The sequence below is a fragment of the Narcine bancroftii genome, chromosome 1 (genome assembly GCF_036971445.1).
Source record: "Narcine bancroftii isolate sNarBan1 chromosome 1, sNarBan1.hap1, whole genome shotgun sequence".
In the NCBI taxonomy this organism is placed as follows: Eukaryota; Metazoa; Chordata; class Chondrichthyes; order Torpediniformes; family Narcinidae; genus Narcine; species Narcine bancroftii.
Window position 1 is genome coordinate 205269796 of NC_091469.1, and position 13592 is coordinate 205283387.

Here is a 13592-nt window from a genome sequence, read left to right on the forward strand (position 1 = left end):
ACATTTGTCTGCATTAAACGCCTTTCTGCTTTCAGCCCACTCTTCCAACTGGCCTAAATCTCTCTGCAAATTTTGAAACCCTTCTTCACTATCCACAACTCCACTGATCTTAGTATCATCCGCATTCTTACTAATCCAATTTAACATCCCATTATCCAGTTCATTAATGTATATCACAAACAGTAATGGGCCCAATACTGAACCCTGTGGCACACCATTAGTCATTGACTTCCAATCTGACAAACAATTATCTATCATGTCTCTGGAATCTCCCATTCAACCATTGTTGAATCCATTTTACTATTTCAATGTTAATGTCTAATGATTGAACCTTCCTATCTAATCTTCTTGAGGACCACATCAAAGATCTTACTAAAGTCCATATAATCAACATCAAGTGCCTTACTCCCATCAACTTTCCTAGTAACCTCCTCAAAAAATTTGATGGTTTGTCAAACACGATTTTCCTCTCACAAATCCATGTTGACTGTTCCTAACCAAACCCTGCCAATCCAAATATTTATACCATCTCTAAGAATACTTTCCATTAACTTACCCACCACTGATGTCAAACTTATAGGCCTTTAAATACTAGATTTACTCCCAGCACTCTTTTTAAAGCTACCCTCCAATCTTCTGGCACCATTCCCATTACTAATGACATTTTAAATATCTCTGTCAAAGCCCCTACTATTTCTACACTAACCTCTCTCAAGGTCTTAGGGAATATCTTGTCAGGACAGGAGACTTATCCACCTTTATTTTCCTTAATATATCATCATTTCTATAACTTCCCTATGTATTTCCATTTCTATACACTGATCAATATCCTCCTCCTTAGTAAGTACTGAAGAAAAAAAGATTCAAAATCTCCCCCATCTCCATGCATAGCTGTCCACTCTCATCCTCCAGGGGACTGATGATTCCTCAGAGTCCTTTTGCTCCTAATATATCTGTAGAAACTCTTTGGATTTATTTTCACCTTATTTAACAAAGCAACCTCATATCTCCTCTTAGCCTTTCTAATTTCATTCTTAAGGTTCTTCTTACATTCCTCTAACACCTCCTTTACTTCATTACTTTTTGTACACCTTTTTCTGAACCATATTTCCAATAACCCTTGAAAACCAAGGTTCCCTAAAACTTTTAATCTTTCCTTTCATCCTAACAGGGACATATTGTTTCTATACCCTTAAAATCTCACCTTTGAATGCCCTCCATTTTCCTTCATCCTTCCCATGAAACAATTTATCCCAGTCCACACCTTCCAAATCCATTCTCAAAATTAGCCTTTCTCCAATCAAAAATCTCAACCCTGGGTCCAGACCTATCTTTCTCCATAATTATTTTGAAACCAATAATACTGTGATCACCAACACACACCTGTCACCTGACCTATTTCATTTCCTAATAGCAGATCCAACACTGCCCCATCTCTAGTTGATACCTCTATTGATGTAGAAAACTATCCTGCACACATTTAACAAATTCAAATCATCCAGCCCATTTACAGTATGGGCATCCTTGTCAATGCGTGGTAAATTAAAATCTACCACAATCACAACCCAGTGCTCTCTATAAATTTTTGCTATTTCCTTACGAATTTGCTCCTCCACATCAGATGGACTATAATACACCCCCGCAAGTGTTGCCAACTTTTTTCCCACTCAATTCCATCCATAATGCTTCTATAGACAAGCCCTTGAATCTATCCTTCCAAAGCACCGCTGTAATATTCTAACAAGCAACACGTCCTCCTCTTTTTCCCCTATTCTATCACACCTGAAGCAACTAAATCCTGGTATGTTTAATTGCCAATCACACCCCTCCTGCAGCCACGTTTCACTAATGGCTACCACATCATAATTCCAAGTATCTATCGATACTCTAAGCTCATCGACTTTTCTCAAAATGCTCCAAGCATTGAAATAAATATTTAAGAAAATCTCCTTCTCTTGCTCTCTGTTGATTACTAATGGTGCATACAACTTCTCTGTCATCAATTTCATCCTTCTCCTTACATCTATCTTCAGTCTGGTTCCCCTCCCCTTCACATCTAGTTTAAATCCACCGGAGCCACACGAACAAACCTACCTGCAAGAATATTTGTCCCTTTATAGTTAAGATGTAAACTGTCATGCCAGAAGAGTTCCCACCTTCCTTGGAATGTTGCCACATTATCTACAAATCTAAAGCCCTCTTCTTGCACCATATTTTCAGCCACATTTTTAGCTTCTATTTCTTACCTCACCTGCATGTGGCACTGGTAGCAATCCTGAGATTGCTATCGTGAAGGTCTTGACTTTTAATCTAGCTCCCTAAGCTCACCCTACATGGCATCCACACCCTTCCTCCCCATGTAGATGACATCTGGCTGCTTTCCCTCCCCCCCCACCCCCCTCAGTATACCATGGTCTCAATCTGTAATATCCCGTACCCTTGCACTAGGGAGGCAACATATCATATGAAATATCCAATCTCTTCCACAGAACCCCTAACTATAGAATCCCCTATCACAATCCCATGCCAGACAACCAGACTCCGTGCCAGAGACATGATCACAACTCGTCCCGAATACGTCAATCCCCTCAACTGTAGCCAAAGTGGTATACTTGTTCGTCATGGGGATGCCCACCGGAGAACCCTGCTCTGTACGTCTCTTACCTTCCTCCTAACCATAATCCAACCACCGTCCTCTCGACTCTTAAGTATAATATTTTCCCTATACCTACTATCTATTACCCCCTGCTATCTATCAGTGACCAAATGCCCAGCTTCAACTGCATTCAGTTAGATTACTTTAGCTGTCCATTGCATGCACGTGGAATGCTGGAATTAATACACGGCTCATGAATTTCATTTACAAAGCAGTTTATTTTTTTAAATGAATTTGTTTTCCAGTGAATAAATTTGAATACTGCTATTGTAAAAAAAAAACCTGCAATTGCAGTTATATTACACCAGGAATGTGTAAACCAGGTATTACAGAAAAGAGGACTTTTATTGTTGTCAGTGCATCTATTAGAGTTAATTGCTAGGATAAAACAAATAGAAAAAGCTATAATTGATTTATTCACATAACATATGCAAAAAAATAAAAAAATAAAATCTTTTAACATCTGTGTATACATGGTACCATAAGGAAACGACTTTTTCAGCCTTTTTAAGAACTGAATGTGCCTCAACACCATTTTGTCAGTATTTTTGATAGAGCATTTTTGTTTTTATGATTTGAAAAATAAAGGTTGCATGAAACTTTTTGTCCTTTACGGACAATCCTTTAATTATGTTCAGCCAGATGTTGGAGGAATTCATGAACATTGCATTCCTACATGCATCCAGCTAAAATATAAACATTGTCATGTGGTTGAGGATACAGCTGCGTAAGCTGAAAACAAAAACAATTCGGCAAAAGGACTAGATATTATTTAAAGTAAATGTACTACTCATCTATTCAAGAACGACAGCAAAGGCAGACAATGATTTCAAGTACCTTGGAATTAATTGCTGTATCAAGAAAATCATATGCCTCTAAATAATATCAAATTCGTTCATTTGCAAATACCAATCTGAAAGGTAGTATTTTAAAAGTATCAAAACTGTCTGATCTGATAGTTGATGGTAGGATTTGGGGGCAAGTCCTCAAATCACATCTTAATAAGAATTAGGGTCATTGCCGTACATCCCAAAATTAGCTTAGACCGATGAGTCACGGGTCAAGTGAGATATTTTACTGTGCACAGATCCCCATCAACTCAAGTGATAACAAAGGGCAGGAGATGGACTCACTTTCATGCATCCTTCCTTGTCCCTTCACTCCGAAAACTATCGTGCAATCACATGGAAAAAAAATAATCATTTGAAGAGCTGTTCAATCATTTTGATAAAGGATGTTTGATGTCTTGAAAGTCACCTGTGATGTACAGAAGTAAAGATTTATTTTCCTCCAACTGTTTGGCTGTGAACATTGTTCACCTTTACCTGGCCTTAGTTAACATTGCATCAACGTCGTTAGCAAAGCTGGCTCATTCAATTCCTACAGCTGCAATTTCACTCCATTCTTGGTGGAAACCTAATGATTTCACAGCTGAGAAAAATGCTGCGTCATTCTAAAGCTACATAATTAAAAGTACACGTATAAATATATATGTCACAAATACTGTCCCAGATGAGGTATATGCTATTGTGCTATGAACACAAAAATCTAATTTCAGGACCAATAGGGTCAGGATACTGAAGTAACTGTAGTCAGCTCTTATTGTGACATTGCATACAGTACTAGAAAGATGCATACAAACTATTAAAAACAATTAATTGCTGATAAAAATAGAACACACCTTTAACAGTTTAAAAACTTCAACAGAAGTCTTTTGTGGACTGGAAGCAACACATTATATAAGATCCAAAATGGTAATCCTTTAAATGATATCCAGAGCTTACAGACTTGTTAAAATCAACCTGATTAACCATTTATTGGTGAATTGAATCTGCAACTTATGCACTTACTAAATATTAATGTTGACTGACATTTTGACAAACAAAGTACAATTACAGTGAAATTTTCATTATCCACATTTTGGTGAAATAAACCCTTTGTCAGATCACTTTGTGGTTTATTGGCTAACACCTTTATCTTCCTCTAACCACATTCAGTTATTTTTTTATTTTGATATTTTCTGCAGTTCCATGCCTCGGATACTACAATACTAACACATAGAAAGTTATCATCTCTCACCATACTACTGCTGTGATGTGGCTCCGCTGCACATATTAACCCCGAAAACTAAATAAATCAAACAAACAGGAAAGGAAGGTGATTCGTCTGATTTACATTGTTTTTCAGTGTTACTTTGGAGAGGGTTTGGGGAGGGAGGGACTGAGGTGGGGACAAGATCATACGACAGGAATACAAGATCATTCAATTCAGAACTATATCCCCATGCACTGCATTTAAAGTTCATCATCATTTCTGCACATCTCGACTTCATAATCAAGAAGGTGGTTAAGGAATTTCTGCAGATCCTAAAAAGGTACCGATAATACCAATTGATACGCTTTCCCATCCCTGTAAATGGCACCTTGAAAGGAGACACTGATGGGGATCAGGAAATCTTTCAGACACTTGATTTGTTCCAAACTAATAAAAGTATGTGGGAATATTAGAGATTGGAAAAACAGCTGAATTACAAATTCTTCATGATGGAAAAGCATTCACTTGTCATTTAGCAGCATACATTTCCCTCTTCATACATAGGTCCTGTTTCCCCTTAAATTCATTTAAACTATCCAGTTCTGCTCCTTCTTGCAGCAGTGATTACAAAATGATCAAATTTCTTCTGAACCTCCTGTTTGATTCCATGAGAATCATTTTCTGATGGTGGTGTAACTGAAAACATGTTTCTGTTCTATAAAAACTTTCATGATTAAAGTCATCTCTTTGCCCCTTTTCAAGCTGTGCATTCTTAGTTTGGCATCTTCCTTCAAAACTAATTTTCACCTTTCTGTGCAACAACCAGATATAATACCTCTCGATGTGGACTAACCAAGGTCAGCACAAACTTAATTGTCTCTTTACTTTTACTACGGCCAAACAGACCTACGTCAGAACTCATGACATGCTTGTTTTCATATATCCCCTTGTTTCTCCTGTTAAAAGTCTTATTTTCTGGTATATTTTCCTAACCATACACTAATTGGTGTTGAATTTCATTTGTAAAATATAAATTCTGCAAATCTATTAAGGTGTAACTCATTACAGGTTTTGCCTAATTAGGAGTCCCCACAAATTGTTGTTCATTCTACAGTTCAAATCATTAACAATAACTGGGCACTCATCCTTGTGAGATCCTATTCCCACCTTCTGCCACTCTACCCAGGAATCTTCATCCCTTCCCTCTGCTGCCAACTCATTGCTCTACTAATCATTCCAACTCTGCATGACCATGTAGTCCATTACATGGCATCATATTGGAAGACCTTTGGAAATCCGGATTTATTACACCACTTCTGTCTACTTTCTAGGTGGCCTCTTCAATAAATTTGATGAGGTTGGTCAAGCAAAACTTTCCTTTATAAATCCTCACTAGCCATTATTCTATTTTAGGTGATTTTTCTACTTTTTTTGGTAAAGATTCTATTTCTACTATCAACGTTAAGGTATCTGTCAACATACTATCTTTGTAGTTAACTGTTAGCTATCAGCTAGTCCTTTGGCACTAGATTCCTTAAATGAATTATTAAAATATGCAATAGCATTATATATTCCCAATTCTGTTAAGACACATCAATGCAAATGGTACCCATCAAGGATTTTATGCTCTGGTATTTATTTAAATTTTGCCTCTTTTAACCTCCTTTACATCATTTTAATCTGATTTTCTGCTGCTATGAGCAACTAATTGATCTCACAGGTAAATACTGAAGCAAAGTAATTAAGAATTTTGGACTCTTAAGAACTCTTTCTACAGCTGCTGCCTGATCTGCTGAGTTTGTTTTGAGAATTTTGTTTTTTAAGTAACATTTTTTCCTAATTGCTTGATTACCTTTTGTCTATTAAAATTTTGAGGCCATGTGCTGGTAGAATATTGTGCTCTGTTTGAACTTCCCTGATGTGGTCGTTCCACAGCATTCCTATTTTTTTCTGGAGGCTTATTGTATTCTGCCATTGCTAACTGCTTTTCCATTTTATGTTAATTCATCTGTAGAATTATATTAGTGTTCTATTTTTTTCTTTTAAGATGACATCTTTCCTCTTGGTTAATGAACAATTTTAAATGTTTCCTGTGGTATATCTACACAACTATTCGACATTATCGTTCTTTTTTTTCTAATGTTCTTTTTTAAGCCTCTCCAAATCATCCTCAATGTTCACCCTGGCCTTTTGTCAGGGTCACGTGCTTTCCAACTTTTATCCTAAACTCTTGTTAGCTTCCCTTAGGAGGATGGAATTTGAGAGATTCAGCAGCTAATGGCACCCCCACATGAAAGATCTATTTTTGATTCTCATGTGCTGAGACCACTTGAGGGCTTGGAAATATCAAAAGGAAAATAAAAGTTGCCTGATAAACACAAAAGGGCCAATGGGAAAGAGTAACTATCCACTGCTTTGAAATCCACTCCCAGGATAATATAATTATGGCAGTAATTCAATAAATCAAAACAACGATTTATCCAGTTTGGCTATAATCATGAATCCTAGGATGAACCGAGTCCAAAATTCTGCCTGGGTTCGATCTCTTTTAGCTCACGTGACTGTATATTAATGCAAAATTGATCATGAACTAAGGTAACTGGTTGGTGTGATATACTTTGCTTTTGTTCCTTTGATGTGACTTTTAATTATTACATTGGAAAATAAGTTTAATAAATAATCAAACATCCAAACCATTGCCTATAGTCCAATTTTAAAATCTGTCAGTTTTATTGGTAAATAGCAATTTCGAAAAAAAAATTAAAGCATGACTGTTAGCGTCCTTGCTCAGAAAAATAAATAGCTTTGTGTTCTTAAGAGCATTCTTAAATGGGTTCAAGCAGCAGATACTGACAGCTCTAGCAGAAAACTTCACACTTGAAAACACACCTTTGTGTGCTAAAATTGATCATGTTTTGGGTAAATTATACTGAACAGCATAGCTCTGCTGTGTCTTTATTGACAGGTTGTTTAATCATTCAAAGCTCATCAGATTTGTTTCTATTGTTCTTTATTTTCAAGAGATCAAGGCTGTCAGAAGGAAATTAAAATACAGTAGTCAAATTGAGGAGTGTAATTAACACCCCTTCAAGTTGACAGCTTGATACTTGAATATCAGAGCGCATCAAGTACAAGCACCAAAGAATTGAGTTAAAAGTTCCTAAGGAAGTGTAGGTAGTAACTCGCTGGTAGCATTTAACTTGAATTGGAAGCTTTTGCACTTGAATCTCAACATTGAGACTTGTGCACAGTGTAGTTCCAAAGGAGAGCTATACAGTTGAAGGTTCCAGTTAAGATATTAAACAAAGACCATGGTTAATCTCATAAGAAAATGCAAATTACTTCAGTAATTTGAAGGTGTGGGGAGAAGGGTGGTGAACAACTGTTCCTGGGTTCTTGGTGGCTCAGCACCTCCACTCCGTTTGAAACCACAGCAACCTCACAGTGGCCAACCATTTCAATTCAAGGTCACACTCCTGCGCTCACATGTCTGTCCATGGCCTTATGTACTGTCCCACCGTGACTACCCGCAGATTGGAGGAACAACACCGTATCTTCTGTCTGGGCACCCTCCAACCAGATGGTGTTCACATTGATGTTATTGCTTTTCATTAAACCTGCTTGTCTTTTCTTTCCCCTCCAACACTTCCTGCCTTCCCAGTTCTTTTACCTACACAGCCCCGCTTTTCCCTCCCCTGTAGTGCTGCTGTCCTCTGCCTCGCTTCTTGACCTATCAGCTCCTGCCCTGCCACCCCTTCCCCCTCCCACTCTTTTGTTCTGATGCTTGCCAGCATTTTCTCATACTTTGATGAAGGGCTCAAGCTCGAAATGTCAGTTATGTATCTCTGCCTTTGCTACATAAAGGACACTGTTCGACTTGCTGAGTTTCTCCAGCATTTTGTGTTTTTACTTCAACCACAGTGTCCACAGAATTTTTGTGATTTAGTTCTGGGTCCTTGGTTAATATTTATTCCTTAGTCAATAACATTCATACACGATTATCCCCTTCCTGTTTGTTGGACCAGTGCACAAATTTCTGCCACATTTCTGGCTTCATTATATTGATTCCATTTTTAAACTACTTTCACTAGAAATTAAGCCTGCTGGATCATTCCAACCAAACATTCATCCCCTGATTTAGTCCAGCGTTTCTTAAGAACTTATTTTCACTGTAGGCAGGACAATGAAAAGGTTTGCACCATCAGACATGCCAAAGATTCAACTCAGAAAAACAACTATTAAAGTGGAACCTCCCTCTGCAAAGAAGATACTAGTTAATACATTAGTTCTGGTTATGATACACCAGTACGTGCACAGAGGCAAATTCACAACTGTAGTGTCAATTCAATAAATATAATGGGCAGCACAGTTAACACAGCAGTTAATGCAGCGCTGTGACAGCGCCGGCAACCGGGGTTGAAATCGTCGGTAAGGAGTTTGTACATTCTCCCTGTGTCCGCGTGGGTTTCATCCGGGCGCTCTGGTTTCCTCCCATCCTTCAAAATGTATGGGGATTGTAGGTTAATTAGGGTATTTGGGCACCATTGCCTGTTACTGTGCTCCATGTCTAAATTTAAAAAAAATAACTGCTAACCAAACTTCAGCTGATTCCTTTTTTGAAGGGAGTGGATGGAAGGGACAAATTGTAAAATATACAAGCCACCAAAATTCTAAGCTCCAAATTAATGAACAAGCACCTCACAGGATGATTTCAGTGGAATTTTTAACAGATCATTTTTCTGAATCTTCAAAGAATGATATTAGTGTTCTTGCTCGAATTCAAATACAAAACTGTGTAAATGTGCACACTTGTATCAGCAAGAAAGTAACAACTCTGAGATAGCAACCAATCCCACAATTTCACCAACACCTTGGGTAGAGGGACTCGTCCATGATCATTTCTGGGAGCAGAATTACAAGTTTTACAATTTGGTGGAAATACACAAAGTATGGAATCGCTACTTTTGAGGAAACTATCAATTGTCCATCTGTTTAAGACACACAGCACTTTTGTGCTTATTAACAAGTAGCCCTAGTTTCCCCAACCAAATCTGGAGACAACAGAGGAAGGCAGGACTGGAAAAAAAAGTGCCTTAAATGTTTGAAGTAATGTTAAAAAGCTACTAGAAAAAAACAGGGATTAAAAAAAGGAAAGAACTACGCAAGTCAACCAAAATAGTACAGGCAGGCCCAAAATCGGATTCCTCCAGAACAAGGTAGACGTCACTGTATTTGGAACAGAACACAGGATAAAATGAATTGAAAAACCGAGAACTTTCTTCCCCTGAAAAGGCAGTGAATGCTGGCTCAATTGAAATTTTCAAGATGGAGATCAAACAATTTTTGCTGATGAAGGAATGTGGAACAAAGTTGAGAATGAAGTTCAAGCAGAAGTTAGTCGAGTGGTGGAAAAGACTGGAGGCTATGAATAGCTTCCTCTTGTCCCTATGTTCCACAGTCATAAGGCATTTAAGCATTCAACTTGGAAAACTGGATAACTAACCAGATGTTTTCTGTTCATTACAGATTAAAAAGGTTTTTATTTTGGTGCCTTATTACACGCCCTAGAGGAAAGGGAACCTGACAAATGCAAGGCTATGTCATCTATTCATCCATAAAAACTTTGTGGCCCATTAAGATGCATTCAGTCCATTTAAAAGTACCTAATTGCTTTTCTCAAATTATCTCCATTCTTCCAGACATCTAATAAAACTGTTGGGAGTGAGCTCTATTTCATCTGTTTGAAATCTACGGAACATTTCTTCCAAGTTCAGTGTTCTGCTTATGTACTAACTCAATTTGGTGGAAAAATTTTACCAACTTCCCTCAAGTGTTTAAGTTTACCACTTGCCTAGAGATTTTGTTGACCTTCTTAGAATATGTTAGATCAAGTAAAGAATTACCACAATCATTCAATAGTATCTACTTCCAGAGTAATTTCTTGTATGCTCCCTTCAGTGACGTTATCTACACATTTCTTCCCATGCTGTTCTTTGAGGTGTCGTCTGAGGGCGGGCTTATGTGCAAAGCCCACATCACAGTAGTTACACTTGTGGGGTCTGTCACCGCTGTGGAGATTCAGGTGGTCCTGCAGAGAACATTTCTGTGTGAATGTCTTCCCACAGATCGTGCATTGATAGGGCTTGATTCCCGTGTGCACACGGATGTGCCGTGTCAAATTACTTTTCTGCGTGAAAATTTTGCCGCAGCGCAGACACAGGAAAAGTTTGTGAGTTTTCAGGTGACTGATGAAGTTCTCGAGATGTTGAAAAATTTTACCACATTTACTGCAATGGTGAGGTTTCTGAAGCCACTTGTCCTGCATTTTAAAATGATTTGTATACATGGTTTTGTTTGCGAACAGTTTGGAGCCCCTGTTGCGCCTGTACAAAAACCCACCTGCAGCAGCCATTTCCTCATTCGGAAAACTACTCAATCCTTGCAATTCAAACTCATTGGCTGCCAGCATAAAACTTGTGCCATTCACCACTTCTGACAATCTGGGTGGATCAGCTATAAAGTTCTGTAAACAGCTATCTAATACCTTGTTGCTTCTTGAGTCAACAGATGAATTAACGAGGGAGTGCTGTGAATCAGGAGAGTTTGCAACAGCCCTTTCTATACTATTACTGAAATTATTGGAGAGATGACTCAAACTGTCCCCATTCTCACTTTCTTGAATATCACTAGTTAGAGATTCCACTTTCACAATACGAATGTTGCTGTCTTCAGAGTCTGTTTCACAGTCAGAGATGTCTCTAGTTTGTGGGAGGTCTTCCAATTTGTTCTTTCCAGTATCTGACAAGGGACTTTCTTGAGACCGTTCAGAACTTTCAGGAAATGCAGTTGAAGTGCTACTTTCCCCGACTTGGTGCCCTTGATCTTCAGACAATAACTTTGGCTCAATGTATCTAGAAAGGGCTTGTGTGCACTTTTCCACAATGTGACCCATTTGAAGATAGCTTGCAGCAGTTAAGTAGTTCACCAGTTCCTTCACAGGGAACTCTAGGATACCAGTGTAACAGGATAAAAGTATCTGTTCTCCAACTTCAGAACTCTGGAGAAGCGAAATTCTGACATCCTTTGAATCATTCAGCAAAAACTGGTCCCTCAAAAAGGGAGAGCAGGCAGCAAAAATAATTTTGTGCCCCAGAAATGCCACATTGTTGATTCGAATGGTAACATCACAGAATCGCTTTTGCTGCCTCAATAAATTCATTTTTTGCAACATGGAATCTCCGTAGCTTGTAAACTTAAACCGAAGGACATCAGAATTTGGAGCCATGTTTCAAAACCTGGAAAAAAATATCAGAATTGACATGAGCAATTTATTATCATTTGCCTGAAACATGAAGCAGTTTATCCAAATTACAAAAATAATTTATGAATTATTTATCTTGTAAATCTCTCATCTTTAATTCAAAACGAACTCAAATCTCACTCAACACATTATTTTGGCCACTTATATCCATAACACGTTATAGGTCACTTATATGCATACCTTGATATATTATCAAGGAGTTTAAATACATGTCCTTACTTGTGTATCTATTTTAACCTTCATTCAAATTTAGGAATCACTGTGTGCACACTGAGGCAACAGTCATAGCCCTTTTCAAACTTCAAGGCCAAATCAGTAAATGAGAAATCTTCTTGGCTTGGCTTCGCGGACGAAGATTTACGGAGGGGGTACAGCATTCTCTGAACTTTGAAGCCTGAACCACCAGCATTTGGAGAATGGACAAGACTTGCTGGCCAAGAAGTAAGTAAGGGTTTACAGTTGGATGATGTCACCCAAATAAAGTCTTTATTTTGAAGCTACTTTTCAAAAATTTTCCTCCAAGTTGTCAAGTACAGTAAAAAACCCCTAGTATCCGGTATCTATGGGGATAAGTAGATGCGAATAAATGTATTTTCTGGTTGCTTGAAACTTACAGGGCCTAACGCACCTATAATAAGAATAAACTTTTTAGAAGACTAAAGATAAAAATAGTTTACTGTATTTATACTGGGCAAACCACTTGCATGAATATATAAATTTTAAAGCTTTTTACTTTATTTTAAGCCACATTCTTTGAAAACATTTAACCATCACCACATCTGTAGGTTTCTTCCCCTCCACTGAGCCGCCCAAAAGACGAGCAATAATAAATAATTAACCAGCTCGTCATCCTGAGCAATCCCATTGCCGTTGAACTTTATTCAAACAGCTGCTACAAACAAAGCACGACCAAAGCACTCCGCTGGCAAACTATTTGCTCCCATTTTCACCAAAGGTTTATGGGTTATTTCAGAGAACATTTACTTCTACAATTTTAAACTTGCGTATTTCTTTTTACCTATTATTTTATTCTTATTTCTTTATTTTTTATTTATTTTATTTTGCCAGTTGTTTGAATTCCATGTACCAGAGGTTTTAATATTTAATTTCCAACGTAAAATGACTAGTTGTTCATATCTATAAGGCCTTGAATCGTCATGCTGAAGTTACTGGTATAGGCTGGAAGAAAGTTGCTCAAATACCTTCACAACAGAGGGAGAATTTAAATTCAAGTTATTAAATCAGGAATATTTTTTTCTCATCAGTAAAGATGAGTACAAAACCAGAAAATATCCACTAACAGATTTGTAGGAAGGAAATCTTGTGTCCTTACCTGTTTTGACCTACATGTGACTCCAACTCCACTGAAGAGTTTAACACTTAATTGACCTCTGAAATGGCATGGCAGGTGATAAGGGATGGATGATAAATGCTAGCCATATAAGCAAAGTCCACATTTCGTGAATGAATAAATAAAAACCTGTATGGAGGAATCACAGAGAAACTTTACCATCATCGTACAGGCAGAAAGTTATATACCATGTTAAATAAAAACAGAATATCCAGGAGATACTTAGCAGG

At 37.7% G+C, this 13592-nt stretch overlaps 1 protein-coding gene across 3 annotated transcripts in view; it reads right to left on the bottom strand.

Moving 5' to 3' along the window:
* Positions 1 to 2854: 2854 nt before the first annotated feature.
* zbtb26 (zinc finger and BTB domain containing 26) overlaps positions 2855 to 13592 on the bottom strand; it is an 88322-nt gene continuing 77584 nt past the window's right edge. For all 3 annotated transcript variants that reach the window (XM_069889072.1, XM_069889085.1, XM_069889074.1), the window contains exons 2-3: positions 13345 to 13491; positions 2855 to 11985 (exon numbers count right to left, since the gene is read on the bottom strand). In XM_069889072.1, the coding sequence (XP_069745173.1) occupies positions 10599 to 11975 (1377 nt within the window). In that variant the 5' untranslated portion in view covers positions 11976 to 11985; positions 13345 to 13491 and the 3' untranslated portion in view covers positions 2855 to 10598. The remainder of the gene's footprint in view (positions 11986 to 13344; positions 13492 to 13592) is intronic.